The sequence below is a fragment of the Pelecanus crispus genome, chromosome 11 (genome assembly GCF_030463565.1).
Source record: "Pelecanus crispus isolate bPelCri1 chromosome 11, bPelCri1.pri, whole genome shotgun sequence".
NCBI classification, from domain to species: Eukaryota; Metazoa; Chordata; class Aves; order Pelecaniformes; family Pelecanidae; genus Pelecanus; species Pelecanus crispus.
The window spans coordinates 26,298,729-26,324,694 of record NC_134653.1 but is presented as its reverse complement, the minus strand read 5'-3'; the positions used below and the strand labels follow the sequence as shown (position 1 = coordinate 26,324,694).

General features: G+C 51.8%; 2 protein-coding genes across 6 annotated transcripts in view; both read left to right on the top strand.

Annotated features, from left to right (window-relative positions):
- Positions 1 to 15,908, top strand: part of MSI1 (musashi RNA binding protein 1) — a 28,177-nt gene extending 12,269 nt beyond the window's left edge. For 2 of the 5 annotated variants that reach the window (XM_075718540.1, XM_075718541.1), the window contains exons 7-14: positions 6,120 to 6,168; positions 8,212 to 8,294; positions 8,932 to 9,049; positions 10,659 to 10,739; positions 12,019 to 12,075; positions 15,022 to 15,090; positions 15,216 to 15,370; positions 15,867 to 15,908. In XM_075718540.1, the coding sequence (XP_075574655.1) occupies positions 6,120 to 6,168; positions 8,212 to 8,294; positions 8,932 to 9,049; positions 10,659 to 10,739; positions 12,019 to 12,075; positions 15,022 to 15,090; positions 15,216 to 15,370; positions 15,867 to 15,908 (654 nt within the window). Of the gene's footprint in view, positions 1 to 6,119; positions 6,169 to 8,211; positions 8,295 to 8,931; positions 9,050 to 10,658; positions 10,740 to 12,018; positions 12,076 to 15,021; positions 15,091 to 15,167; positions 15,371 to 15,866 lie in introns of all 5 variants that reach the window. The other 3 variants (XM_075718539.1, XM_075718543.1, XM_075718542.1) reach the window with 3 other exon arrangements.
- Positions 15,909 to 21,640: 5,732 nt separating this feature from the next.
- PLA2G1B (phospholipase A2 group IB) lies at positions 21,641 to 23,553 on the top strand. The gene is made up of 4 exons (XM_009483243.2): positions 21,641 to 21,674; positions 21,764 to 21,923; positions 22,664 to 22,791; positions 23,408 to 23,553. The coding sequence occupies exons 1-4, from the start codon at positions 21,641 to 21,643 to the stop codon at positions 23,551 to 23,553; spliced, it is 468 nt and encodes a 155-aa protein (XP_009481518.2).
- The last annotated feature ends 2,413 nt before the right edge of the window (positions 23,554 to 25,966 follow it).

Genomic DNA, 25,966 nt, shown 5'->3' with positions numbered 1-25,966 from the left:
GAAGCAGAAGTGCAAGAAACATATTCACAATGACGTCTTTGCATGACTCATTAATCAGTTGTGGCTCCAAGAGTGCTTGAAAAGTGCTTAAAACCAGTCTTCATGTCTCCCTGGGCCTGCAGGTGATCTGCGTATGTGGATGAGTCGGTCACGAAAGCTCAGCCTCTCTGTGAGGCAGATCGTGCCCAGAGAGAGATCTGCTCTCTAAAAATATCCTGGAAGCAAACAAGAAAAAACATCTGCTGAGGTCCAAGGACGATTCTGACCTTTAGGCTGCCATCTAATACTCTGTCCAAATTCTGGACCGTTTGCCTCAGACAGGTTCTGAGATCTCACGTGGACGATGACTCTAGTCCTGTCCCGACCGAGAGAAAACCACCATATCTGAGGTGCTGGATTTGATGAGGGTTTGCATGTCTGTCACAAATGCATATTCATGTACACCTGCCAGAAGAATGGTGTGGTTGACTTGGGTATATGAAATGAGTTTTCCTTGCTGACAAATTGGAGAACCTTTAGATACCGATGGGGAATTTCTTTAAAGGAAGACTTGTTCCTGTGCTTACGGTGGGCACGTTTTCCCTCACTTTGGATCGGGAGAATGTTAATTAATTAATCCTTAATCTGCTGCTCTCTGGAAATTTCAGGGATCAAAGCTACTTGTCAACCTGCTGTGGATTTCCAGACTGGATTTTGGATTTTCTTCCACAGATCAGAGGGCAATTTATGCAAATTCTCACACGTAACATGGTTGCAATGAACAGATGGGGAGGGGAGGAGAAGGGGAATCTGATCACCTCTCTTGTGGCAGTAGGCAGTTTGGCTTGTGGTAACAATGCCTCTGGAACAAAGGGTTCTCTGTGCTCCGCATCTGGTAGGCAGATAGCCAAAAATGCTGTAGCAGTAATGGTCATTCAGGTCTTCAGTGGTTCATTTGATATTTGCCAGGTGTCTGCAGCGCAGTGCAAGAGCAGGCAGGAACACCTGGACAGGCTGTCCCGCTCACCTGTGGCACGGAGCGGGCCCTGTCCCTTGCCCAAGTCTCATGCCCAGAGTTTTGAGAATGGCTCTACAGAGCAGGGTAAGGAGGGTCCTGCAGGAGCTGTGCAGGCACAGCTCGCCTGCTCCCTGGAGCCAGGCTCTGGTTTGGTGTGTCCTCTTCCCTAGAATCAGCTTGTCCTGTTTGAGCAGCTGGGAGAACCTTGCAGGGTTGCTGATGCCCTCTCTTGACAGGATGTCCAAGTCGTTTCTAGATCGTTTTGGTTTATGTTCCCTGAGTTGAAGCCTACTTGGCAGCTATTATTCTTCTGCTTGATTTTTTTTACAACTGTGTTGCCATGGTTCCTTCTAGGACCAGCCAAGCCACCTTTAGTTGCTGGTCAGGTGGAGGATGCCTGTTTCTGCAAAGCCTTTGCTTGGATATTTACAACTGTCCTCAAGAGCTGCCCATGTGGAAGTGTATCCAACATTTCTCATCAAGCTTGTGTTGGAAATTTTATTATTATTTTTTTAATCAGCATGAGGCTGTAATTGGCTTCCTCTTTTGCAGACACCTATGACTGTCCCAGGAAGACTGAAAGATATGAGAGTGGGACTAAGACATTGAAAAAAAATCAGGCCTTTTCCAAGGGCAGGTGGATCGTACTGCATTCCATTTTGGTATTAAATGCCTCATATCTGTGCACCTGAATACTTTGGCTAGGCCGAGGGCTTCTTTGGTGGAGAGTCTCTCCCGGAGACCTATGACTGTCACTTTCCCTTCCTGTCACTACCACACTGCTCTCATCAAAACCAGGTGCTGGTTTGAGAAGGGTCTGTCTCCTCCTTCTCAGGAAGGTGCTGCTTGCTGCCCTCCTGCAGAAGGTCTTAGCGGTGGCAAATCCATGGAGGATTAGAAGAGCTTCCTCCCTGGGGACAAACCTTTTTTCACTTTCTGAATGTGCTACCTCCACTGAGCCAAAGCCTTTATCTTTCTTCCACTCCCATTTGGTTTTCCAAAGGTAGGGAGAGCCACTGGAGACAGAATTGAGAGGAGGTGATGTTGGACAGCTTCGGTTTAAGGCTCAGGGGTGTGGTACCTACCCCCAAACTGCCAAGTACCTGCCAAAGAAGTTGTCTCCTGTGGTAGAGTTCCTTGGGAAGGATATACCTAGAGAGCAAGAGTTACCGCTTGTGGGACCCCCTCTTTTTTCCTTGACGTTTTTGACCCTTGTGGCTAAACATGGGGAGAGACGTCATTCCTCAAAATTAACAAACCTTGAACTTCTAACCTCAAATATTGGATAACTGAAGCCTGGACCAACAAGTTAAATTGTTCCCTGTGAGAGAGCCTTGACCACTAAGCTAAACAGTTTACTAGTAAAGTGATCTGCTTCTTTGACTATGTTTAAAGAATTGAAACAAATATTTATTTAAGGGGGGGGGGGGGGGGAGAGAATGGGGAGAAAGACAATTCACCCAGCAAAAAAGCCTTTGTTAAAGTACAGTTATGATCACAGATTATTTCCACACCCCATTAGAAATGAACTTGGGGTGTTTCTGAAACTCTGAAGTGCCATTTTCCACACGCTTCTCCTACATTCAGTTCTCTGGTAGTTGACCTGTTTTGTCTTTGCCAACCATCTCCGACTGGCTGGAGATGACACCTCCATTCCTGTCCCGTTGGAGGGCCCAGACCCCTTTCCTGCCCCTATTCCCAAATATCCCTGTTCTCCCATCCTTCGCAACACCACACCTCTGGCTCCGTGTCTGCTCGCTCCCTCACAACCCGCCTCAGACCAGGCCTCCCTCTGGAGGAGGGGAGGGGCGGGGGGGGGAGGCAAGATGGCGCCTCTTTCGTACCAGGAGCAGAGCCGGGACAGGGACAAAGTGGGTGCAGGAGGGGTCTCGCTGTGAGACCTTCGTCCCTGCGGTGTGAATCGCTTGTGTGTGATGGTGGTTTGCCTGTGACGGCCTGCGGGAGGGCACCCGGCGGGGGCCGGGGCCCCCGCCGGGTGCCCTCCCGCAGGCCGTCACAGGCCGCGATGCGTGTGAGGGCGCCGCCGCTGGCGGGGCCGGCGCAGCGGGGCGGCTTTGTGCGCGGCGCTAATCCGGGCGGCAGCTGCTATTGGCGGCCGCGTTGCCGTGGTGACGGCCCCGCCGGCGGCCGCCTTTGTTGGGGCCCGGCGCGGCCCAGCCGGGAAGGGCCCGGCGCGGCGGAGGAGGGGGGGGGGGGGGTTCGGTTCGCCGCCACAATAGCCGCCCGCCGAGGGCTGCCACTCACGCCTGGTTGTGGCTGTGGGGTCGGTGCGGGCCCGGCTTGCCCCCTGTCTGGGGCTTGGGGCTGCCGCGGTTTGGCCTTTGGTGGGAGCCGGCCATGGTACCTCCATCCCCGCAGCGGTCAGCGCTTTGTGCAAGGCTTTGCCCGGGTGTTTGGGTAGTGCTGGGCCTTGGGGATCCCGGCAAGCTGAGGCAGCCGGTCCCCATCTCCTTGACTAGCTCCAGACCAGGGGAGGTAATGGCAAGAGCTAGGAGGGATCTGGGGTGAGGCCGGACCCGCTGGGCATGGTGCTGGAAACAGCCGCTCCCTGTGGACGCAGGTGAGGCCTTTCTCCCAGCTCTGCAGCGTGCTCCAGTCTGCAGCCTGTCCCACTGGCCTTTGTAGGCTCCAGCACTACCTCTGCAATCCCGCCAGGTTGCAGGGCCCTGCTTTATCTCATGTCACTGGCTGTGGGCTGTCTGAGACCACTCAACTCATCTCACCTGTTGCCTTGGAAGGAGGCGAGATGATGCTCATGTATAGGTTTTGTTGGCAATAAAAAACACCAGTTGTAGCTATACATAGAGTTGGGGCCCTAGAGTTGAGGAGGGTGAGACTATTTCACCTACTACGTGTATATACACATAGATACCTATCTATCTTAGATTTAGTTCATGGTAGGAAACAGCTTTCGAATAGAGTACATGTGTTATTGTAAACATGTTTTTGCAAGATGAGTACATTTTGGGGTGCTGGGTAGACACCTGATCTCAAAGCTCCAGCAGAAACTTAGAAAAAAAGCTCAGACGGAGGAAGGCTGCAGCTCTCCTCTCAGCATACGGAGTGCGGTTTGGGATGAAGCGGTTGCATGTCTCCCAGCTCTGAGTGCTCGAGCACCGTGGGAGCGGCTGGACTGTTGCTGTGAGGTGGTTTTGTGTGTGGACGTGTGCTGGGCTCTGCCACTTGCAGCTGCTACCGCTGTCCAGGCTCTGCAAAGAAGAGGTTGTTGCTGGGGCTGGTTGGAAAGAGTAAGTCAGCAGCTGGGCTGTGCTTGTCCCCACTGGGTTTTTCTTTCTCATGCCCATCTCTCATCGCGATGGGTTTGTGGGCTTTAGCTACCTGGGTTGAAGTCTTCAGGGGCGGCACCACTGCAGAGTGCTGTTGACATGACTTTCTCCCAGTGTTTACTGGGGAGGAGGACAGCTATGTGCCCAGCCTTTCTGAGAACTGGGTGGAGGAACAGATCTAGCTTAAAAAATGAACAAAACCAGACAGTAAAACTAATTGAAATGTTTTTAAGCCACGTCAGGTTTCCCCCCAGCACATTCACATTTGTGCTGGCACTGTGAAGGGAAATGGTGCAGGGGGCAGGAGCGAACAGCGATGAGGAATGGCAGCGTGATGAGCTGGCTGTGTCTTGGGAAGCTACTGAGGAGTTGCTTCAGGTCTGTGTGAAGTCTTGCATCCTTTGTGGCTCCGGCTGGATGCCTGGCACATTTCTCAGGTGTTTGTTGACTTGGCTGAGGGAGGCTGAGCTGAGATGGGAAGAGCGCAGGATGAGCGGGAGCCAGGTTATCTGTTGTCACCTGGCTCTTGCAGGGTGGACGTGTGGGAGAAGCCCAAGGGCATCAAAGATCATCTCTCTGCTCGTGGTGGCACTGGAAACGTTAGCAAGGGCTCCTTCCATCGTCGCGGCACTGAGGTGGAGCCGGGTGTCCTGTTTTGTCCTGGGGGGGCCGAGGCTAGGAGCCCTCTCCCTTCCCTGACCAGGGCTACGGGCTCTCCATGAGTGAAGCCAGTAGCTGCCTGCACCGGGGTATGGGCAGCGCCCTGCCCTCACTGGCAGGCTGTTCCGGAGAAGGTAGCAATGCAGATGCTTCCTGGGGACAAGGCAAGGGAGTAATCCTTCCACGGAGTCAGGGGCTGCTCGGGGAGCATGTCTCGCATGGAGGAGGAGGATGAGGAGGAGGAGGGCTGGGGCAGCTGCTGGCCGGAGACTGCTGACGCCTCCCCTGAGCACTTGCATGTCCAGTTTCATAATCGGATTAAGGCAGTGGTATTAGAGAGGAGGGATGGGTCAGTGGGACAGGTTTACACTGGGGCTTACACGGGAGGGGATTGAAGTGTATTTTTTAACCCTGCCCGGCCTGACCTGCAGAGCGGTGCAGATGTGTCTCCGCAAGGCAACACCCAGCGGGAAGATGGGGGAAAAGTGGCACCAGGCGGTGATGTGCTCGCCGGGGAGGAGAGCAGCCCCAGGCCGGCTGGGGGATGGGAGCCGGCCGCCCCTCCCCCCGGGAAGGCAGCCCTGCTCAGGCCTTGCAGTAAATTTGCTCTAATTACAGCCTCCAGCAGTGGGAAACCTCACTTAGAGGAAAGGCTCCTCTGGGGTGGGGGCGGGGGTGCTTCCCAGCTTTCCCCGGCAGGCTCTGTTGTCTGAGGCCTCCGCTTCCCCTGTCGCTGGGAGGCCCCTTATTCCTCTACCCTCTCCAGCTTTGCTTCTCTCCCCCCCGCTTTAATTCTCCTCTCCTTTGAGGCTGGGATTTGGGAACAATGCCTTCCCTGCTCCTTGCCCCCCGGCTGGAGCCGCCGGCAAACAATCGGGGTCACTTGCTGCCAGGGGCCGGGCCGAGGGGGCTCAGCCCGGCAGCACCTGCCCTGGGCTGGTGGGGGGACCATGCTGGCTGTGGCTTGGGGACGTGCCTGGCCTGGTAGCTGACGTGTGTGTGTGTGTGCGTGCACACCCTGTTTCCTTCTTGGGGATGGGAAGTCTCATCTTGATCCCTTCTGGTTTGGGGAGGCCCAGGAAGCTCTGCGCAAATGTGTTGGAGGATGCTTGTGGCAACGGCAATAACCTGATCCGGAGCTCTTCTCTTTGCAGGTGGATGACGCGATGCTGATGTTTGACAAGACAACCAACCGACACCGAGGTGAGAGCGGTCTTCTGGCCATAGGAGAGGGAACTGCGGAGGGTTTGCCTCCTGCCTTGCCTAGGGAGGGGTTAGTATCCCAGCAGCAGGGCATGCGGGTCGCAGCTGCTCTTTATCTTGCCTCCAGTCACCCCATCCTTTTGCATCTGCATCCTTTACCAGTGTCCCTTGCAGCACAGAGAGCTTTTGTCCAGTGCGTTTCCTGTGCTGTAAACTCGCCGAGTTGCAGATATGTGAGAGGAGGCGGCCCCCTCCCCTGCCCACTTACCTCCATGGCTCCAGTCCGCAGTGTGTGTCTTACCTTGTCCCGAGTAATCTGAGCTCTGGGAAAGCTGACACGAGAGCCTGAAAAGTGCCTGCCTCTCGCCCCTTCCTCGGCTTGGAGCCTGCTTGTGCTCCCAGGTCACCTTTTCTTACCCGAGTCTTGATGGCGGAGTCTGGTTACAGGATGGGAGCAAGGCTGTAATATTTGTGCTATCTGGACCCAGCCCACCCATGGGCGTCCCTGCCTCCTGCTCTCCTGGTGAGTCTTCAGACCGATTGCCCTGGAGTGTGGCAGGGCTTGATGCTAGCAAGCATTGCACCAGCTCAGAGATTTATTTGGAACAACATAACCTGCAAACTTAGCTTTGGTGTCTTCCAAATCAGGGCCAGTTAACAGCCCTGTGCTGGGCCACTCTCGTGTCTGTGTGTTGTTTGAAGCACTTCCAAGCACCTCTGCCCCTGGATCAGAGAGGGAAGGCTCCCTTCTGCTCTTGCTACACTGTGTGCCCTTCAGGCTTTTGCTTTTTTCTAAAGCCATTAAATCTACTCTGATTGCCTGGCCTAGGATGCTGTTCCAGCTTCATCTTAAAAGGGAAGCAGCGTTAACCCCTGTTCCTCCATGGGTGCCTCCTAGTCACTAGTCCAATTAAAGAGTTGTTGGGCATTTCGGAAGGAGCAGGGAGAGCTGCTAGCTGCTGTGTCAGCAGCATGGGGCTGTCCAGGGCTCAGCAGGCCTGGTGGGGGTCTGATAGGGCTCAGGACTGGTTTTGGCATCAGGGTTTTGGACTTGAACTCCTGAGCTCCTTCGCTTGTGGGTGTTGAGGTGAATGGGGTGAAACTTCCTGGGTACAGACAGACAGAGAAGTTTATGGAGAGACTTTTCTGGCAGTATGGAGAAAAAGTGGGGTTCTGGGCAGCAGATCCTTGTCTGTTTTTAAACGTTATTTTAAAGCACCATGGAATTGGCCAGTTCTGGAAAGCAGAAAGCTCTGCTTAATCCCAGCTTACTTGTAAGGCAAGCTTAAAGACATCCTCCCACCTGCCTCAGTTTTCCGGAAATGGCTGCAGTCAGCTGAGAGGAGTTTAGTCTGCCCACCCGAGCTGGTCTTTGCCAAAACTGTCAGCAAAGGGGTTGGTGAGAGAAAGGAGGTGTGAGTATGGGCCAGGGGCCAGGAACATCCTGTCCTGTTTTACCCCAGATACTAACCTTACTTTGGTGAAACTTCGCAAATAGCTTTGCTTGTGTGTATCTGTCGTGCTCTTTACAACTGCATTGCTGATGTTTGCCAGCTTATACAAGGCTTTATGACTGGTGACTGAAGAGGAAACGTGCAGGGTGTTATTGCTGGTGGGGTGCGTTTAGCGAGGATGGTGATGTCCTGGCAAGCAGCTGTTCAGTTCTCCACCAGCTTTCTTTGTGTGAGCGTCTGTCTGCTGGGATCCTCCCCAGCATTATATCAGCCATGTGGTTTGCCTTGCAAATAGAAAAGTTTAAAAAAAAATATACTTCCTTTTGAGAGCGGTTGGGTTCAGAGAGGGTGGGAAGTACAGTATGAGGAGGACAGGGGAATCTATAAGGGGATGCTCCTGTTCTTCTTGTGCATAAAAGCAGGATTTGATGGAGAGGGAAGATGAGTGACAGCCGTTTTAGAAAGGGCCGATTATACTGCCCTAGAAGCCTGTGGCTCCTTCTCTTCTCCTGCCAATAAAAGGATGTGGGTAGCGGGTACAAACTGCGCCGAGCTCTGACCTGATCAAGGAGTTTTCCCTTTTCGTCAGGTTTTGGGTTTGTCACATTTGAAAGTGAAGACATTGTGGAAAAAGTGTGTGAAATCCACTTCCATGAGATCAACAACAAAATGGTGAGTGTCTGGGGCAGAACCTGGGGTAGAAGGGACAGAGACATGGGATGGAGAAGAGGGCAATGGCACAGGGGCAGGGTGTGAGGCGCTTGGGTCCCAACGCGCTTTCTCTGCAGTGGGGAATTGGATTCAGTCTTTTCCCCAAAATCACAGCAGCCAGTCTGAGAAAGAAATTTGCGGTGTGGAGATGAACGAGCACAATACTGAGCTTAAAACGGGAAGAGCTAACAGTAATGAGGAATTGTGCAGTACTTTGAGGTTTCAAAGTTACATGAAATGTCTTCTTGGTGGCCTGGGAAGGGGGCAGGTATTACCTTTATTCGGAAATGAGGAAAATTAGGCTTTGAGGTCCCAGTGCAGGGCCAGGCAGAGAGCGTCAAGGGCAGCAGCAGGAGGCGAAAAGCTGTGTTTGAGCTCCCCATTGCCTGGGGTGGCTGCGGAGTGAGAGGGAAGGCTGGCAGCGTGCAGGCCAGAGGCAGGGACACTAGGGAAGGACAGCGGGATGGGCTGCTGGTGGTGGCCAGGGCTGGGGAGTGCCGTCGCAGCAGGCAGCCCTGCCTGGCCTGCAGCCCGTGTGCTCTGTGGCAGCGCTCTGTGCTGGTGGCAGCTGAGCCTGATCCTTAATTTCTTGTGGCAGGTGGAGTGTAAAAAAGCCCAGCCGAAGGAGGTGATGTCCCCAACGGGCTCGGCACGAGGGCGGTCCCGAGTCATGCCTTACGGGATGGATGCCTTCATGCTCGGGATCGGCATGCTGGGTAAGCCCAAGGACAGATCTCCTCCCCAGTTCCCGGTCGTGCCAGGCAGCAGCTTAGAGGTTTTATTCCAAGAGCGAGAGCAGGCAGAGCGGCCAAGGGCAGCTCTCCCTGGTGCAAGGCCGGGGACGCTCCGGGGGCGCCGGGACCTGTTTGCGATCACAACTTGCCCTCTGGTGGCACCTGGAAAAACTGCAAACTTGTCACTGCTGCCCTGCGACAGCCGAGCTGGCCAGGTGCAGCCATGTGCTGGGCAGCTCCGGCCCTCTGCAGCCTCCGTTAACCGTCCTGCAGTGCCGTGGCATATAGACTGTAATTCTTTAATGGCTCTTACGGAATAGGTTGTAACTACATAGCTGAAGCGAGCGTGGAGTAATCTGTGCCCAGGCATCTTCCTCCCACGCTTCTACAGGGTTTCTGATGAATTAGTTGATTAAAGAGCCCCCGAGCTTCCCCTTGAAACAGTGGTCCATATAAATGTCCTCACTGCCATTTAAAGACTATAAAAATGCCCTTAAAGTTCTAGTTAAGCTTTGTCTCACTTAGTTCCCTCCCTCTATTTGGTATTGCAAGGAAGACCATACGCTTATCATGGGACTGTCTCGTAAGGAGAAACTGGTGACAAGCAGGCTAGGTTTCATGCTTATCAATGACTCTAAGGCAAATGTGTTCAGATAAAAGATTAAAAAAAGAAAAAAGTCCCTTTGTATCCCCCACTTCCAGGTTTATAAACCTCTGTGCCTGGATGTGAGAGTCAAGCATGATCCTTCCAGCACGGGTGCTGTTCCTGGCTTCGCTCCCTCCCTCTATTCATTCTAGCCAGGCTTAAGCTGAACCAAGAGCGCACTGTTTGCTCAGGACCATCGCTGGTGTTGCTGGGCAGGGTGTACTCAACCTGGCTCTCCTTGCTAAGCCTGCCAAGTAGCAGTTAGTCACTGAACAAAACCCCAAAAAGGGCATTTTTCCCCTAATGTTTTCACTTGATTTATTGAAGGAAAATAAATCTCCAGCCTGTGGTTTTGGGTTTTGCCTTTTCTAAGCCGTCTGAATTTAAAGCAGCAAGGCTTAAGCTGAGTCATTGGGAAATCCACATACTCATGTCTTGGGAGATCTCAAATCAAATATTCATCTCTCAGTGCCCTGCATTCTCCCAGGCTTGTTCTGTATAGGTGGTCAGCTTCCTGGGAAATGGCAGGAATTGTCCTCCTGCCTGGTGCCAAGAAGTGCTCTGCCTGCATTCGCCAGCACTTCTAGTGCAAGTGTGACTCAGAGCTATTCAGCCATTCAAATGTCCCCACCTCCCTGATCTCCTCCTATTTGTAAATCCAGCTGATGCATCAGAAAGCCTTAGTCTGCAGAGCTGTGAGTTCCTGAGAAGGAAATCTCCGTGTCCTTACATGTTTGGAGTGAGGGAAAAATTAAACGAGCCTGCTAGAACTCTTCTGCAGACTTGCATGTGTGCAGACTCTGCCCAGCAATTCCCTGGGGTTTCTGCTATTAGCCCTATTGGTGCTTTCTAACACTAACAGTCATGCTGCTCATGAGCAGCCAGGCACTGACAACATGGACCCTGCGAGCTTGCAGTAACACAAGCCCTTTTCTCTTCCCCCAGGTTATCCAGGTTTCCAAGCTGCCACCTATGCGAGTCGAAGTTACACTGGCATTGCACCTGGCTACACTTACCAGTTCCCTGGTGAGTGGTGCTCCCTGCTTGTTTTTTTGGTCTGCCTTCAGGTGACGGGACTCCCTGGCATGATCTGTGACCCAGGTTCTGCCCCTTTCACCCTTTCCCCTGTTTGGTCTTTCTTTAAATTGGAGACGGATGTGGAAGGGGGAGGGGAGAAGCCCTGGAATAGGTGGGAACAGCCTGTCCTTCATTAGGATTATCCTCACACTCCAGTGGCAGGAAAAGCCCAAGGCTGCTCTGCTGCCCTTTATGTTAGCCTCCTCTGTAGGGCTGCTGCTGTGACACAGAAGGGCCCCTGCAGCTCTGCCTGTCTTGCTGCCTTTGTGTATGTGTGTCTCTCTTTACCAGAGTTGCCACCGCTCTGAAAGTAGCACAGAATTTTAAAACGTGGCTTTCCATGGGCCAGGGAACTCCTAGGCACCTGAAACGCAGGCGCCTGCAATGCTACAGTTGTGTTCTGAGCAGCGCCTGGACCACTCACAGCCTTCAGAAAACATCTGCTGCGGTGGTGGGCTGCAGATTCTCCAAAACTGGGTGGTTTCAAGCTCCCAACCCTGCCATGTGCTCAGAACATGGACTCTGCAATCAATGGAACCTGCTGTGCTGCAGCTGCTCAGAGCTTTCTGGGGCCTCTTGTCCCTCCCACTCTCTGTGAGGCAAGGGAACAAGGGAGAGCACGCCTGGGGAAAAGACTGTCTTGCTATTTTCTAGAGAAGTGGCAACTCTGAGCATCCCTTCCTTACTCCATCCCTAAGTGTGATGGTTTATATATGAAGTCTTGGCGTTAGGGGCTGGGAATGGGAAATTTCCTCTTCGCCTGAGGCGAGCCCAGGCTGACTGTGGCTGAAAGTTGCTGTTGCCTCCTAGCTGTCTGGAAGCTCTTGGTGAATCCATTTTATGGGTCTCAGTTGTAGTGGCTTCAAGTGCCTTGTTGTAAACCGATGCCCAGATGAGTGGCACGTACTGAGCACCCACTGGCATGGCAGCCAAGAAGTCGGATTGGATGGGTGGCAGAGTGGTGCTCCAGGGCAGACCTGAGGCTGCACAGTGAAGCTTGCGCTTGCCCTGCCTTGGCCAGATTTATTCTAAATATAAATGGATCCTTTCAGTCTCCAGGGCAGGAGTCCAGCATCTTTCAGCACCAGTTATAAATTAAAGAAGGCACTGGCCTGGTCTCACTCTGGCTGCAGGCTGCTCCCTCAGCGGACCCTGGCTGCTGTCTCTCTGCGGGGTCTCCCTTGGGGCATTTGACGAGTTCCTAAGCTGTCTTGCATTTCGTTTTTAGAGTTCCGTGTAGAGCGGACCCCTCTCCCGAGTGCCCCCGTCCTCCCTGAGCTCACAGGTCAGTCCCGCTCGTTTCCTAAACTCACAAGCTGGAAGGGGAGAAGGGGGCTTTGGGCTGTTCCAGTGGTGTCGCTGCTCTACAGCCTGGTGCAGTTAGACTGGAAACATTCCTTATTTCCTCTTCCATCTGTACAAGCTCCATCCAAAGCTGGGGCTGGAAAGATGGAGGGGCAATCAGAGCCATGTGTATTGCCTCTGAGAAGGGCTAATGCAGGTCATACCAAATGAAGGGTGTGTAATCCTTAGATGGCCTTTCCTGCTGCTTGCCTCGGTTTTAGCTCCTCGCTCCTCGCCCCAGGCTGGGTGTAGAGCGGATATGGAAAACTGCAGAGAGCAGGGTGACTTCTCAAAGGTCTACAAATGACCTTAACCTGAGCTGCTGCAAGGACGAGATTTGGAGTGTTGGGAGGAGGGAGAGGGTGTGGGGGCACTCCTGGTTACTCCAATCCCATTTCCCTGCGCAGGAGGGGCTGCGGGGAATGCTCCTCATGGGTGGTGCAGCTTTCCAGCTACTCCTACATGGGCTTCCCGGACAGAAGTGAGCGTGGTGGGACTCTACAGTAAAGTCCTGCAGTGCTTGTAGGGAACTGTGGAATGAAACGGGGGCAGAGGACCATTCTCCAGGGACTAGTCCTGGCTCAGTGTCCTCACAGTGCAAATGCCCTCTGGATCTTCAGCCCCTGGCTTGTGTGCAGTGTGTTCTCTCTAGGTGATGCTCCTTCTGTCGACTTTCCCTTCCATGGCCATGTTTTCCCCAGCTCTGTCCTGTCCATGGTTTTTGTTGTAGAAAAGCAGCTTTGTGTAGCACCCTGCTCCCTATGTGCCATCTCATCTCCGTGGTGTTCCTCCTCTCCAGTGCTTCCTTACCCCCACCTGTTTCAGGGTTTGAATCTCTCTGCAATGAGGGTGTGGAAAAGCTTCCTGAGAAGCTCTCCTGGAATTATCAGTACAAACAGGCTTGAAAAGGGGTTCTGTGGCACAGAACCATGTCAGTCCTCAGGGAGTCTCCGTTCCTGAGGATGCAGAGGTTGGCAGCCACCAATGAACAAATTGCCCCAAGGGAGGAAGGGGAGACTAAATCCTAGCTCCCTCTTAATAAAACCCTTCCTGGACACCATGTATGGAACTGCATAAGCACCTGATCCCCATCTCTGAGCCTGTTGGTTGCCAAGCAAAGGAAATGTGGGTCCACTGTGTATTTACATGTGTGTGTTTCAGCAAAACCCACAACATTTGTAGAGGAATGTTGGTGACTTGGCAAAAGTGCTTTTCCCTCCAAGGTCTACCCCTGGCTGCACTGTGTCTTTTTCTAGCGGAGGTGAATCGCCCGGGGCCTGGCTGTCACCGGCGGCTGGGGTGCACCAGGGCTCTGTACAACAAGAAGTTATTAATGCTGCTGTCCTGGCTGGGTGCCATGTTAGCTTACAGTCCTGAGTGTCTCGCTCAAGTACCAGCTGGGGATCATGGCATTCTTCCCTTCCCGTTACGCTTACCTACTGTTAAACAGTCGCTATGCAGCCTCTTGGCTAGGCCAAGAGCTGCGATTCCCATGTATAGGCTGGAGTCGGTCCCACGAAGGGCAGGGCCCCCTTCGTTCCTACAAAGGCCCAGCGAGCTGTGCGGTGCTCGAGGGCCCTTGTGCCTTCAAGTGGATGTGTGCGTGTAAATGGGCTGTGCTTTATGGGCTTGGCAAGTGGAACTGAGATGAGGGGATGGCACAAGCAGGGATGATTGCTCCAGCATGCAGGGGGCGAGCATGCAGGTGCTTTGTCATCACAACACAAACCTGGTGTCTCAGTAGATAGACTGCAAAGGCAAGAAGGGTTTTTCCTGGAAAAAGAACTGGAGTCTTTTTGAGAAGACTTGGCCTCCTTTCTCAGTAAAACCACATTCATTCAGCTGTGTGTTAGGGACTTGAAGCAATGATGGGGCAGGAGGGTGGCTGCCAGCAACCTTTCCTCCTCCCCAGAACAGCATCTCCGGGGGTGATGCGAAGCAGCAATTGGTCACGTTGGCCCAGGGCCTATAATGAGCGGCTAACCCAGATACAAGCCTCATATGACGTTTGCTTGAAGCAGGCTGGTGCCTGCTACTAAATATTCCCTTATAAGCTAGTCTGGGTTTCAGCCTTAACGCGATTGATTTGTTCTGACCTCTTTTTATGGTGCTCTAAACAGAATCATAGTGAATTTCACATTCAAGCATGAAATGCTGACCCAGTCATTTTAAGGGCAAAGAGAAACATACTGGCTAGATGCCTCCTGCCCTGAGGGCTGGATGCCTGTGGCAGTAGAGTTGGGAATTAGAACTGCTACATATAAATTAAGACTTACTGTTTTAATTAAGCCATTTCTAGTTCCTGCTCCCTAGGTATAGGTTTCCTGCTGTTCTACAGTGAACGGCAAGGGGTTGAGCAGTTCAGGAGCAAAACTCAGAGTGTGGGGGGGGTGGTGCTTCTTGAGAAGAGTAGAGAAATAGGGAGAAAGAGGCTATTAAACTGGTCAAGAATAGTTCCAAGGGACAGAGAGGAGGGGCTGAGCCTCAGGATGCTAAGCTGCCAGCTGCTGCATTTTCTCCACGTTCACAGTCAAAATCTGGATCTGTAGCTTCAGATTAACTACATCTTGCAAGTTAAGTAGCGACAGGATACACCTGAAATTGCCCACTTCTGGTTCAGCTCTTCCATGTCGTGCCCTCAGCTGCTCCAGGGTGTAGGCTTAGCAGAGCATGGCTAGTGAGTTCCCCCAGACATTCACTGTGCAAAAGGATACCAATAAATGCAGGGCTGTGCACTCCCCTGTTGTCATCCTTGGGTGTCCTGTGGGATGCACTAAACCAATACATCTGTGTGGGCCTGGTATTTTGCAGCAGGAAATGAAGGCTCCTGTTGAGGAGCTTCCCGTGTGCCACAGTGCCCCTGAGATGCCTGTTCCTTCTTTTCTAGCAATCCCCCTCACTGCGTATGGACCAATGGCAGCAGCAGCGGCTGCGGCAGCTGTGGTGCGAGGGACAGGTAACTGCCACTTTCCTCCCCAGCACGGTGTCCTGTCGTGGAGGTTTGCCATGGGTTGCGGGAGGGGGGTGGGACAGGGTTGTATTTTTGGGATCTTCACTCTATAGTTTTGCTGCCTCCCATAGGTTCCACCCCCAGTCGCACCGGTGGATTTCTGGGCACCACCAGCCCTGGGCCGATGGCAGAGCTTTATGGAGCCGCCAACCAGGACTCAGGGGTCAGCAGTTACATCAGCGCTGCCAGTCCAGCCCCGAGCACCGGCTTCGGCCACAGCCTAGGGGTGAGTGTTCCCTGTCGGGCTCTGTGGAGGGGGAGGAAGATGGAGAGTGGCATGGCCAGGGGAAGGGGCTGCATCTCCATGTGGTGATGGAGGTGAGCAGCGGTGGGCGGCCCCCTCTCAGCCCACGGCCTGCTTTCTGGTTAAGAAATACCACCCACTGCAGCATCTGCCACACCACCGCTGACCGCAGGCGGATGGTGCAGGATGCAGCAGTTCACTTGGAGCCCACATCCCTGGGCTCCACTGGCTCTCTGTCCCTGGCCACCACACAAGGTCCTGATCTCCAGACCTTTCCCTGATCTGGTCCAGGCTTTCCAAGAGCCCATCTTGGCCCTGATGCAGTGTTCTGCAGGGTGATGTGCTCTTTAGACCTGGCACCTCCAACTGAAACCAGCTTTCCCAGCATCTGGGCTATGACTGAATTTGTTGCGATAGTAATTCTCCTTCACTTTTCTTTTGTTTGCTTAAGAGTGGGGTTTTAACTCTTTCTTCGCAGGGTCCCTTGATTGCAACAGCTTTTACCAATGGGTATCACTGAAGCTGGGGACCAAGGAGGCAGGAGGTAAGAGAGCTTTGAAGAGGAACGGGTAATGAGAGGAGTGAAGTTCTGAGCTGGCCCCTGTGCTTGGGCTCTCGGCAGGAGCTGTGGATGCCGCTGTGAGGCTCGCCAGCCTGACCTGGCCTGCGGGAGGAGTCCTGCAGCCAGCCTGGGGCACTCTTCTGCACCAGAGTCTTGGCAGGTTGGGTTTCTACCTTACGCTCCCCAGGCTGGGAGTGCTGTGGAGAGATCGCTTAGTGTCTGGGTGCAAAGGGGAAGGAAATAGGAGCACTGAGAAAAAGGCAAAAGGTCTGCAGGGTTGGCCAAAATCACAACACAGTTGTGATCCTAAGAGACAAGCTTGGCTCACCTGTGTGGCTGGGGAAGCCTCCTCCATGCAGCTGGTTGTTCTCACTGCTGCTGAGACCACTGTCTGGGGAGCAAAGGTTTCTTCTCTCCTGCCTGGGAGAAGGGCAGAAGGAAAATCTGAGTCTGATCAGTTCTGTTTCTGGTCCTTGGATGGGCCTGAGAGGGAACTGGTGGATGGTCTCTGCTTGCTTGGCAAACGTGGCTGAAGTTAGCTGGCTTAAAATTAAAATTAAAAAACCCCCAGCTTTTCAAAAAGGAGGGTAAAAGCTTGCAGGGAAGGGTGTCCAGACAGGAGCCCATGGTAGCCTGGCAGGGCTGCACTGAGCTGAGTGCTGGAGAAACAGCTGGACCCCGCCACGTCACAGGCTCCCGGGGGCCAGGAGCGCCACAGGTCCGGGCAGGCAGGCTGCGTGGCGTGTGCGGCCTTGTTTCCCAGGCTCACACGTTGCCATTAAAGACAGAAGCATCTCTGCCGTGCCCCGTCACTGCGCCAGCGAGATGCAGAGCAAGTCTGTGTTGGGGCAAGTTTGGGTATCGAGTATGTCTGTCGGATCACACTGGAAGAAAACCCCAAGAGAGAAGCTGTTGGTTGTTCTAGATCCTGTGCCTTCCCTCCCCTGCTGTGTCCCACAGATTCCCCAGTGACCTAACCGAGGACAGCGGCTGGAGGATCTGGTGAGCCTCGGGGGATGAGCCAAGGTTACCTTTTTCTTGAATCAAACTGCACACTGCCGGCTGGCTGCCAGGCTCCTGCCGCCCTGCCCTGATCTCTCCCTTTGACCAGACCACACTGGACTGAACCCGAGGAGATCATCTCGCTTTCTTACTAACCACCGACGGTTTACGCTTCCCCCCTCCCTGCCCCCAGCCCACCGATTCTTCTTTTATTTATTTTATTAGCTGTTAGTTTTATTTTTTTATTTTATTTTTTTATCTTTTTTTGGGGCTACCCCTTCTTTTTGTTGTTTGCTCTTTCCCGAGCTAGTAGACATATTTTATGAATTGGCTTTGTGATTGTGTTAGGTAGTTTTTATTGAGGAGTATTTTTATTTGGCTTTGAAACTGTTTTGAATATTTTCAACTCTGTTGTTGTCGTCAGTGTTTTTAAAGCACGGTATGTAACAAGAATGCAGTTCTGAAGGGAAGAAAGAGACACAGAGAGAGCAAAGGCTGAGAGGAACTGATGTATTTCTATTTTTTTTAAAGAAACTGTTTTTAATTGTTTCTGTTTTGTAAATGTGAGGCTTTGAAAAGCGTGAAACTCCAAGGATCCGAAAACGTTGGACATCGCTATGGAACAAAACAAATGTATATTTTGCTAAGTGAAAAACACTATCCTTACAGCTGAAAGAATTTTTTTTTTTCCTAGGTTTAGTTTTACGTGGGGTTTTCTTTTTCCTCCTGTATAATATGTAAATATCGTGAGCTGAACCTGGCTGCCGCCTGCAGCCTGGCTCCAAGGAGCAGCTCCAGGTCCTGGACTTGGTGCCGCAGCGTGAGCAATACTCTCCAGCAGAATCCTGACAGGACTCCGTTCTTTTTTTGTACACCTTTTACTGTAAGATTTTAAGACCTCTGATGAGATGAAAGGGGGGGTGGGGTTCGGGGTGAAACGTACCAGCCATCGGCTGTTTTGCTGAGCGGGTTAAAGCTGCTTCCAATCGCTCGATGTACAGACTCCGTCACTGGGCTCCGTAGTGCCAGCCTCTGGTTTGGCTTTAGGTAAAGGGCTTTACCGCCATTGCTTGTCTTGGTTACTTTGAAAGGAATTCACTCTCCAAACACTATCGCTTGTGTCAAGATTTCCTGGGAAGGGGGATCCTCCTCCGGAGGCGAGGGTATCGGAAGGGGTGTCAGCCAGGGCCAGGGGGAGATTTGGGTGATCGTTCTCTGAAGGGCAGGGCACTGGGTTGGGGAGTCATTAACTGGGGAGAAAAGCATTAGGGTGGTGATTTGGGGGCGGGTTAAGGGCTTCTCAGGGATTATATGAATTATAGAATTGCAGCTTCCCGTTTGCTTTACTCTGTGTTCTGAAGACTGTGGGAATTTGTCCGTTGTCCTGTGCAGGGGTGGTCTGGTCCCTTCTCCAGAACCTGCCGGGGCTTCCCCTGGTGTGGTCCAGGCCCCCGCTAACAAGCGCTCTGCCAGGGGAAGCCACCAGCAGGAGTACACGGGGCAGGTTTGGGTCTGGATTTCAGTGAACCAAAGACCTTGTTAAGGGGGGTGATTAAGCCTTTTATTAAGATGCAGCCAAACTCTTTTCCCAGGGAAATAACAGCTTCATCTTAAGTTTTAAAAATCATTCCCTCTCTTCCCCCAAACTGAGCCCCTGTAAGGGAGAGGGGCATTTAGGAAAGGACTGAGAGGGCCACAGTGCCCACAGGGCCCTTCTTCTCTTCCATCCCTCCCCTGTCTGCCAGAGCTTGTCCTGACCTGGGCGATGCGTTTGGAGAGTTCTGTTTAGGTAAGAGGGTACTTAACAGATTAGTACTGAAAACACAAAGCAATAATTTTTGTTACTGAGACAAGAGTCTGTATGTCTGTTTTTTTAAATATTTCCTAATTAAAGAAGAGCTGCATTTTATTGGGTTTATTTTTATTCTATATACTTCAAATTTGGGTCTGCGGACAGCGCTTTCCTCCCTCTTGGTATATGCGCTGAACTGCTTCCGTGCCCCCTCCAGACATCCAACGCCAGCTGTGCTGCTGCTGGGCTGTGATTCACTCTCTGGCCAGTGCTGCCACTGCCTGGAGGCTGGGGCTCCGGTTTCAGGGTGGGCATTTTTTTTAAAAGAAATAAAGCTGTGTTTTTAAGCCAGTAAGTTATTACACTCCAATGTTTGTTCTCTCCACACCTGTAACCCTTTTTCCAGATTTCAGTTTTAAATTCCTAATAAATTATTTGAAAACTGTCCTCCTCTGTCCTTATTTGGGGGTGGGAGATTTTCAAATAGAGGAGATTGCAGGTGAACTTGGACCTGGCAGGAGTCACATCCTGCCATTAGGATAAAAGCCGCAGGCAGGGCTCTGACTCCGTGTTCTGCTCCCAGACTTTGGCAGTGGCCCAGTTTATAATGTGAGGCAGATCTGGTTTTAATAGAGGTTGTGTCTCCTCTGCGTTACAGAGGTTTTGTATAGATATCTGTAGGTTCAAGAAAGGAGGAGATAGTGTAGTCCTTAGAAGCTTGACTCAGATGCTCTGGATTCAATGACTATGGTGGACCAAGGAGGCTAGATCTAAGAAAGTAAAATGTAGAGATTGGAAGGGAAGAAAAGTCCTTAGCAGATAACACTACAAGAGAAACGTAAATGATAAGAGTGCAAAATAGGGTGGAGAGCCCTGTGCAGCAGCTCTTAATTATAAAGAATTCTTAAAAATAATTAAGGCTCAAGCCTAAAAGTTTAGGAACGAGTTGTATGTTGGGATGTCCTCACAAGCATACTGAGGACCAGCGGCTCTGTATTCAACACAGGTTGGGGGAAACCAAAAATAGCATTGGTGGAAAAATCTGCACCCTGCTGGGATTTTTCTCATGAGGAACTCTTGTAATGTTCACGTGCTCACTTTCCCACACTTGGTAATCCTCTTTTTGAATTAAAATTATGAAATCCAAGATATGACTATGTTTGATTTGTGACTTAAAAAAGCCAGTTTATTGGAAGTTTTCTTGACAACATCAATAATAAATCAGAAATTGACAAGTGAGGAAAAAGGACACACAGAGTCTTAATGTTCACAAGTAAGAGAGCAGAGAAATAATTTTAAAAAGTGTAAAGGTGGCCAAAATAGCAAAGGAGAATGAGGACACTTAAATGGATATTGAAGGGAAAGTCAGCAGATTGATCTGCAGGCAAAAGATTAAATCCTTGTTTCTGAACTAACTGTGGTATGGGCTGTCCCTTACATCAGCCTTTAATGTTCGTTCAGTGTTCTCACTATTAGGACACAAGAATCTTGAATCTGTAATTCAGCATCTGTTTGGCTTTAGCTAACCTGTGAGCGGGGAATCCCAGAGAATATGAGAGCTTTTGAGAGATAAAAAAAGTCGGAATGGTTCTGGTTGTTCATCAGCGCGTCTACCTTTAACTAGATGTCCTATGGATATGTCAACATCCTATGGATACTGTGGGCACCCTGGCATAGTTTCAGTCACTATGAGGGGGAAGATGTCTTCATCGTCCCTTATACAAACATGCATTTGAACCTACTGAAGGGTGCTGAACCCTAAGCTTCCTGAATAAGCACTCTGGTATATTAGGCTGTTGCAGAAAGATCGGCTTTCCCTCTTCCTCTGCTCTTAAAAACTGAAGGCTTGCTTGGTGCTTTAGAAGTAAACGCAGACTCTGACTGTCAAGTGAATAGTCCAGGATCTGTATCTTGAGTGTGTAAAAATGCCAAACCTGTAGCCCTGACAGTGTTAGAGCCTCTGGGGTCTGAATATGAGTGCAGTATTTTGGGCTTACCCCCACCTGACACCAGGAAGCTTTTTCTTACCCATTTCTTTATCTTATTTCAAGGTTCCCAACTCACCTCGTGCCTTGGCATAGAGAACCAAAGGGCCTAACTGGGTTCTGCTTTGGTGCAGGAGAAACTGCTGTCTCCGAGCTACTGAAGTCTGCTGTGTATGTTGAAACTTCCAAGCCCACGCCAGGAGGGTTGGAACTAGATGATCTTTAAGGTCCCTTCCAACCCAAAGCATTCCATGATTTCCAGTATAACTCCCTTAGCATCATGTAAAACCAGACACTATGCCTTGTTTAAGCCAGATACAGAGGCTTTCCAGCTTACTTGGCTCCTGTTTCTTGCCTAGTAGTACCTTCTCCTCTATGGTTTCAAAGTGAAAAACAGCTTGAATTTTTTTCAGTTAGGCTCATGCCAAATGGTCATTTGGGGTGTGTGGACGACCTGTACTTTATTCTCTGAATTAGGCCAGGAGAATCCATGGAGAGATACAGGATTAATGATAAGAGGGATACCTTAAAAAGAGGATGCCAGTATTAGTAGGACAGATATTAGTGTGCCAGCAATTTCCAACATAACTAGCACACTGCTATATTTTTTAGTAGAGAGCCCTTAAAAATGTCCAGAGCTTTCAGGCTGGCTTTTAATAGTAGCATTAAAAGAATTTAATAGCAAAAATCTAGAGAGCAAATATTTGCCTTCCTGACTTTCAGAGATTTAACTCTACTGGCCTCCAGCTGGTCATGTCACACCCTGCAGCCCACAGCCTCCCATGGAAGAAGTCTGCATTTAGTAACATAGATACTGGCTTGTTTATCTTATAACCATGTCAAGGTGAGCTTGTCGTATAAAAAGCTGCATTTTTTCTTTAGTACCGCTCTCTCTGTCAAGTCCTCCGAGGATGAAGTCCCTGGCCCTGCTTTTCCTGCTGGCTGGTGTGTAGGTGGCACTCACCCCCCACCCCCCCAGCACCCCCCGGAGTGGTAACACCATGCCTAACTCTAACCTTTGCACCTCTTCTCAGCGGGCACAGCCAGCACTGCTGTCTCACCCCGGGCCATGTGGGGGCTTCGCAGCATGATCAAATGCACCATCCCGGACAGCCATCCTCTGCTGCAATTTGCTGACTACGGCTGCTACTGTGGCTTTGGAGGCAGCGGGACACCAGTGGATGAGCTTGACAGGTTTATAAGACTCTGCTTTTACAAACATCTTTCCTTGCCTGTGCTTTCACGGTTCTGCATGCCAGCTTCATCTCAGCTGGCCCTGCCTGTGAATGTTCACAAAACTCTCTGGCTGCTTTGAATGAAGCTTTCTCTCAAAGCCTAATTCAAGGAAAAAAGGTTGTGTAGTATCACACCTTAACACCTTGTTACTAAGATAATATATAATCCAAATAACTCTGTTTTCTCTTCTGTAGAAGCTAAACTGCCCTTGTTCCAGCATTTTTTTTTTTCAGCAGTGCTGTGCCAGCAGCCCAGATGCAGCTCTAAGCACGCTGCCCAGTGCATGACCATCAACATGTGCAGGGCTGAGCTGCAAAATGCTAAGAAGTGGCTTGGGCTGTTCAGAGATCACACAAGACTGATAGCCAAGACGCAGTGAATTGTGTCAGCTGTTAGCTCTTCAGCTACCGGGCACTGGCAGGGAGCATAGGGTAAATGCTGTCTTTTGCTTTCCCTGTGCCCAATGGACACATCTGTGAAGATGCTCCAGTAAGTACATGTGTACCAGACAGCTCTTGGACCATTAGCTAGCAGAACTGTGTCCCTTTGAGGTCCTTTGTGTCTGCTCTCTTATCACTGGGTATCTTTTTTTGTTGCTCAGTGCCTTATCAAAGCAATACTAGCGTATTTAGGTGTCTTACAGGTCAGCTGAGTTTGCCTTTCTGGTATTTTCTGACCTTTTCCTCCCTGTTTCCCAGGTGCTGTCAAGTACATGATGGCTGCTATGCGAAAGCGAAGAAACTAGAATCATGCAGATTCCTCGTGGACAACCCCTACACAAACTCTTACAGCTTCAACTGCTCCGATGGGCAGATTACGTGTAGCAGTATGTCCGCTTCCACGTCAAATATTACTCCAGTCTCTCTTCTGAAGGAACAGGGCTGCGTTACACTCGATGCTTCTGTGGCAGGAAGGCGCAGTGCAAGTCCCTGCCAGGGGGGCTGGCTGCTAGAAATGGGGCACCTCACACCCACACCAGAGTGAATATTCTCCCTATAGCACACAATTTCAAGTTTACAGAAGATATACAGTATCGCAGTACATAGGGAAGCCTGTCTCCTCTTCGGGGGATTGAGTCCCTGTGGTGCTTTTCTGGGAGTCCCTTTAATGGCAGTATTTAAGGGATCAGCATGCTAGCTGGGAAGAGTTACACAGCTTCTACCGGACATCTCTAAGGTAATGGTGGAGCTTTTATAGGGCTCTGCAATAGAGATAAATAGCAGATAGGCTGGCAAACAGAACTGCAAGGAAAGAAGGAAGGAGCAAGGAGATTGCTGGGCCGGAGCACAGAGCCAGAGGGTTAGCGGGGAGAAGCACGTACAACCCCAAAATGCTGGCAGCAGTGAAACGGCTATGCCCTGGCAGCAGAAACGCCTGCCTGAGTCACTGCCATGCCTGGTGAAGGAGCTGCGGGGTCTGACTGCTCCTGCTCTCTCCTCCAGGCAGTAACAACGACTGCGAGATGTTCATCTGCGACTGCGACCGCACCGCCGCCATGTGCTTCGCCAAGGCGCCCTACATCCCCGAGCACAGCAGGCTGGACACCAAGAAATACTGCTCCGGCTCCGGCTCCGGCTCCGAGTCCTAGCCCCCCTCCTCCCGCTCCTCCGCCCCTCAGGCCGGCAGCAGCCCGCGGCGGCCCGTCGCTAATAAACTCCTTGCAAGCACGCGCCGCCCGCCGCCTGCTGCGGGGCCGCGCCGCGCGCACGGCGGGCGGGAGGGGCCGGGGGTGGGGAGGGGAGGAGGGGAGGAGGGGAGGGGGGGGGGAGGGAGAGGCCCCGCCCCTCCGCCAGCCCTCCCTTGTGGCGCGCGCGGCGCCCCCGCCCCCGCGTTCTCTGATTGGCCGTCGGAGGCGGCGGGGGCGTGTCCCGGGCGGGGACACGCCCAGACGGCGCGGGCGCCAGGCCGCGAGCAGGTGCGCCCCGCGGGGCAGCCCCGCCCCCCCCCCCCCCCCCCTCCGGCGCCCGGGGGTGGGGGCACCTGGGGCGCAGATGGCGCCCGCCTGGGTCGCCTCAGGGCGGCCCCCGCCGGCCCTGCCGCCCTCCCGGGGAGCGTGGAGGGCAGGCGCGGCTCCGCGGGCTGCCCACGCGTTGGCTGCAGCGCCGCTGCCCGCCTTGTGGGTGCTTCGTACCCCTCGGGGCACGGCTGCCTGAGGGCCTTGCGCCGTTTGCCTGGCGGCTCGCCGCTCCGAGAGAGCCGTAGGTGCCTGCCCTGGGGAGGCCGCCTCCTGCCCAGCGCTGTTACCGGTCCGGAGCTGTGGGGGAAGAGGCAGCGTTGGCCTGGAAGCCGGGGGAGGGCAGGGAGCCCCTCTGAGGAACAGTATCTGCCCCGTTTCCCTGTCCTGACAAGGTCCTGCGCCAGAGCTTCCACCCAGGCTTGCAGCTATCCCGCTGCAGAGGTGGCTGTACTGGCAGGCGCTCTCGGGAGGGTGTTGGTGAGCTCTTGTGGTAGGGCCTGCTCACATCCCTGTTTGCGGACAGGGCAGGAGGAAGGCCCTGGTTCATCACCAGAAAATAGCTCTCCTGCTTCCACCAGCCGGGGGAGAGCATGCAGCCTGCCCTGTCATCTTTGATCAGGCACGGAATGGAGACCTTGGATGAGTTTGATGATGAGTATCCCCTAAGCTTGATTTCCTTAGAGGACTTTGAGGAACAGTCTTTGTCCTACACTCAGCAATGCCTCCATGAACTGTATTCAACCATGGAGCAGAACCCAAGGATCTGTGAGAGGGCTCTGAGAAAGCAGAAACAGATGGAGAAGGAAGAAGCTGGCTTGCTATCGTATTTGAAGGTACTTGCAATGCCTTCCTAGTGAAGGTCATTGGATCTTTGAGGGCATTAGGATGATAATGAGATAGGATGGTGAATTGCATTTTGTTCTTTTTAAAAAAAAAAAAAAAAAAGAGTGCGTGTCTCAGCCAGATACTCCCATCTTAAGGCAGATTGAGTCCTAGTTTTGTACCAATATTCATTGCTTATTTTTCCTCGGGTGTTTGTGTACATGAATTTTCTGGAAACATTGAGCTCTTGGGGTCCTCCACAGAAATCCTGAGGATCCTGGATGCACTCCCATCATATGGCTAAGATGAATCATTTCTAGGGCTGGAAGTCCAAGATGAGGTCTCCTGTCCTCACACACTAGCTTTGATTCTGAAATTATTGTTTGTAGAGCAGTAAAGGTCCTAAGTAAATGTTACTGAAATCCCTTTGTAGTGATAAATGATAAATCTCATCATACAGAAAAAAGTAAAATACTGTTGCTATCTAGAAGAAACACTGTACTTTTGAGCTGTATCATCACAAGCAGGGAAGAGAGCTGGGGTGCAGTTGGAAGCATTTCAGAAATTGCTGGTATAATTTTTTTCTGTAGTAGGAACTCTCTAGATTTGAGGTGAGAAGTATATCTACTGGCATCCAGCATTTGGGGCATGCTAGCATTCCCTAAATAAACTCAATGGATAGATGAAGGCAGCACTTCATTCTATGTCTGTCTTACTCCATACAGATTTTTATAAGCTTGCACTTACATTTGGTCCCTTGATCATGCTTCTTCTTTACATGCCGCTTTGGTGGTGTGAAAGACCTAACAATAGATTTAAACAGCCCCCTGAGTGAGCCCAATATATAGGAATCTTCCCACGTAAGGTGAAGTGGCAGGCCCTAGGCAATGGCAGAGGTGGGGGCGGGGTTGAAGGGGTTGTGCTGTTGCAAAGTTGCTCTTCAGGGCTTTGAGGAATGTTGTGGAAGGCAGAGTCTAAGAGCAGGCCAGTATTGCTTGGACTGCTTTACTGCCAGCTTATGGCGAGCACAGAGAGTATGTGAAGATCTTCTGCCATGCCAGTCTGTATTTCTGTTCCAAGACCAGAAATGTAGTACCTGAAATACAAGGTTCCCCTGTGCTCAGCAAGCATGGGAGCTCTGAAGCCCTATGCAACACCACAGCCATTGCAGCTGGCGTGTGAGATGCTGGAGGGATGGTGACTCTGTGGACTTATGTTGCAG

Coding starts and splice junctions, on each gene's coding strand:
- PLA2G1B (XM_009483243.2), top strand. CDS start 21,641: ATGAAGTCCCTGGCCCTGCTTTTCCTGCTGGCTG. Junction 21,675..21,763: donor CCTGCTTTTCCTGCTGGCTG/GTGTGTAGGTGG, acceptor ACCTCTTCTCAG/CGGGCACAGCCAGCACTGCT. Junction 22,792..23,407: donor TGGGCAGATTACGTGTAGCA/GTATGTCCGCTT, acceptor TCTCTCCTCCAG/GCAGTAACAACGACTGCGAG.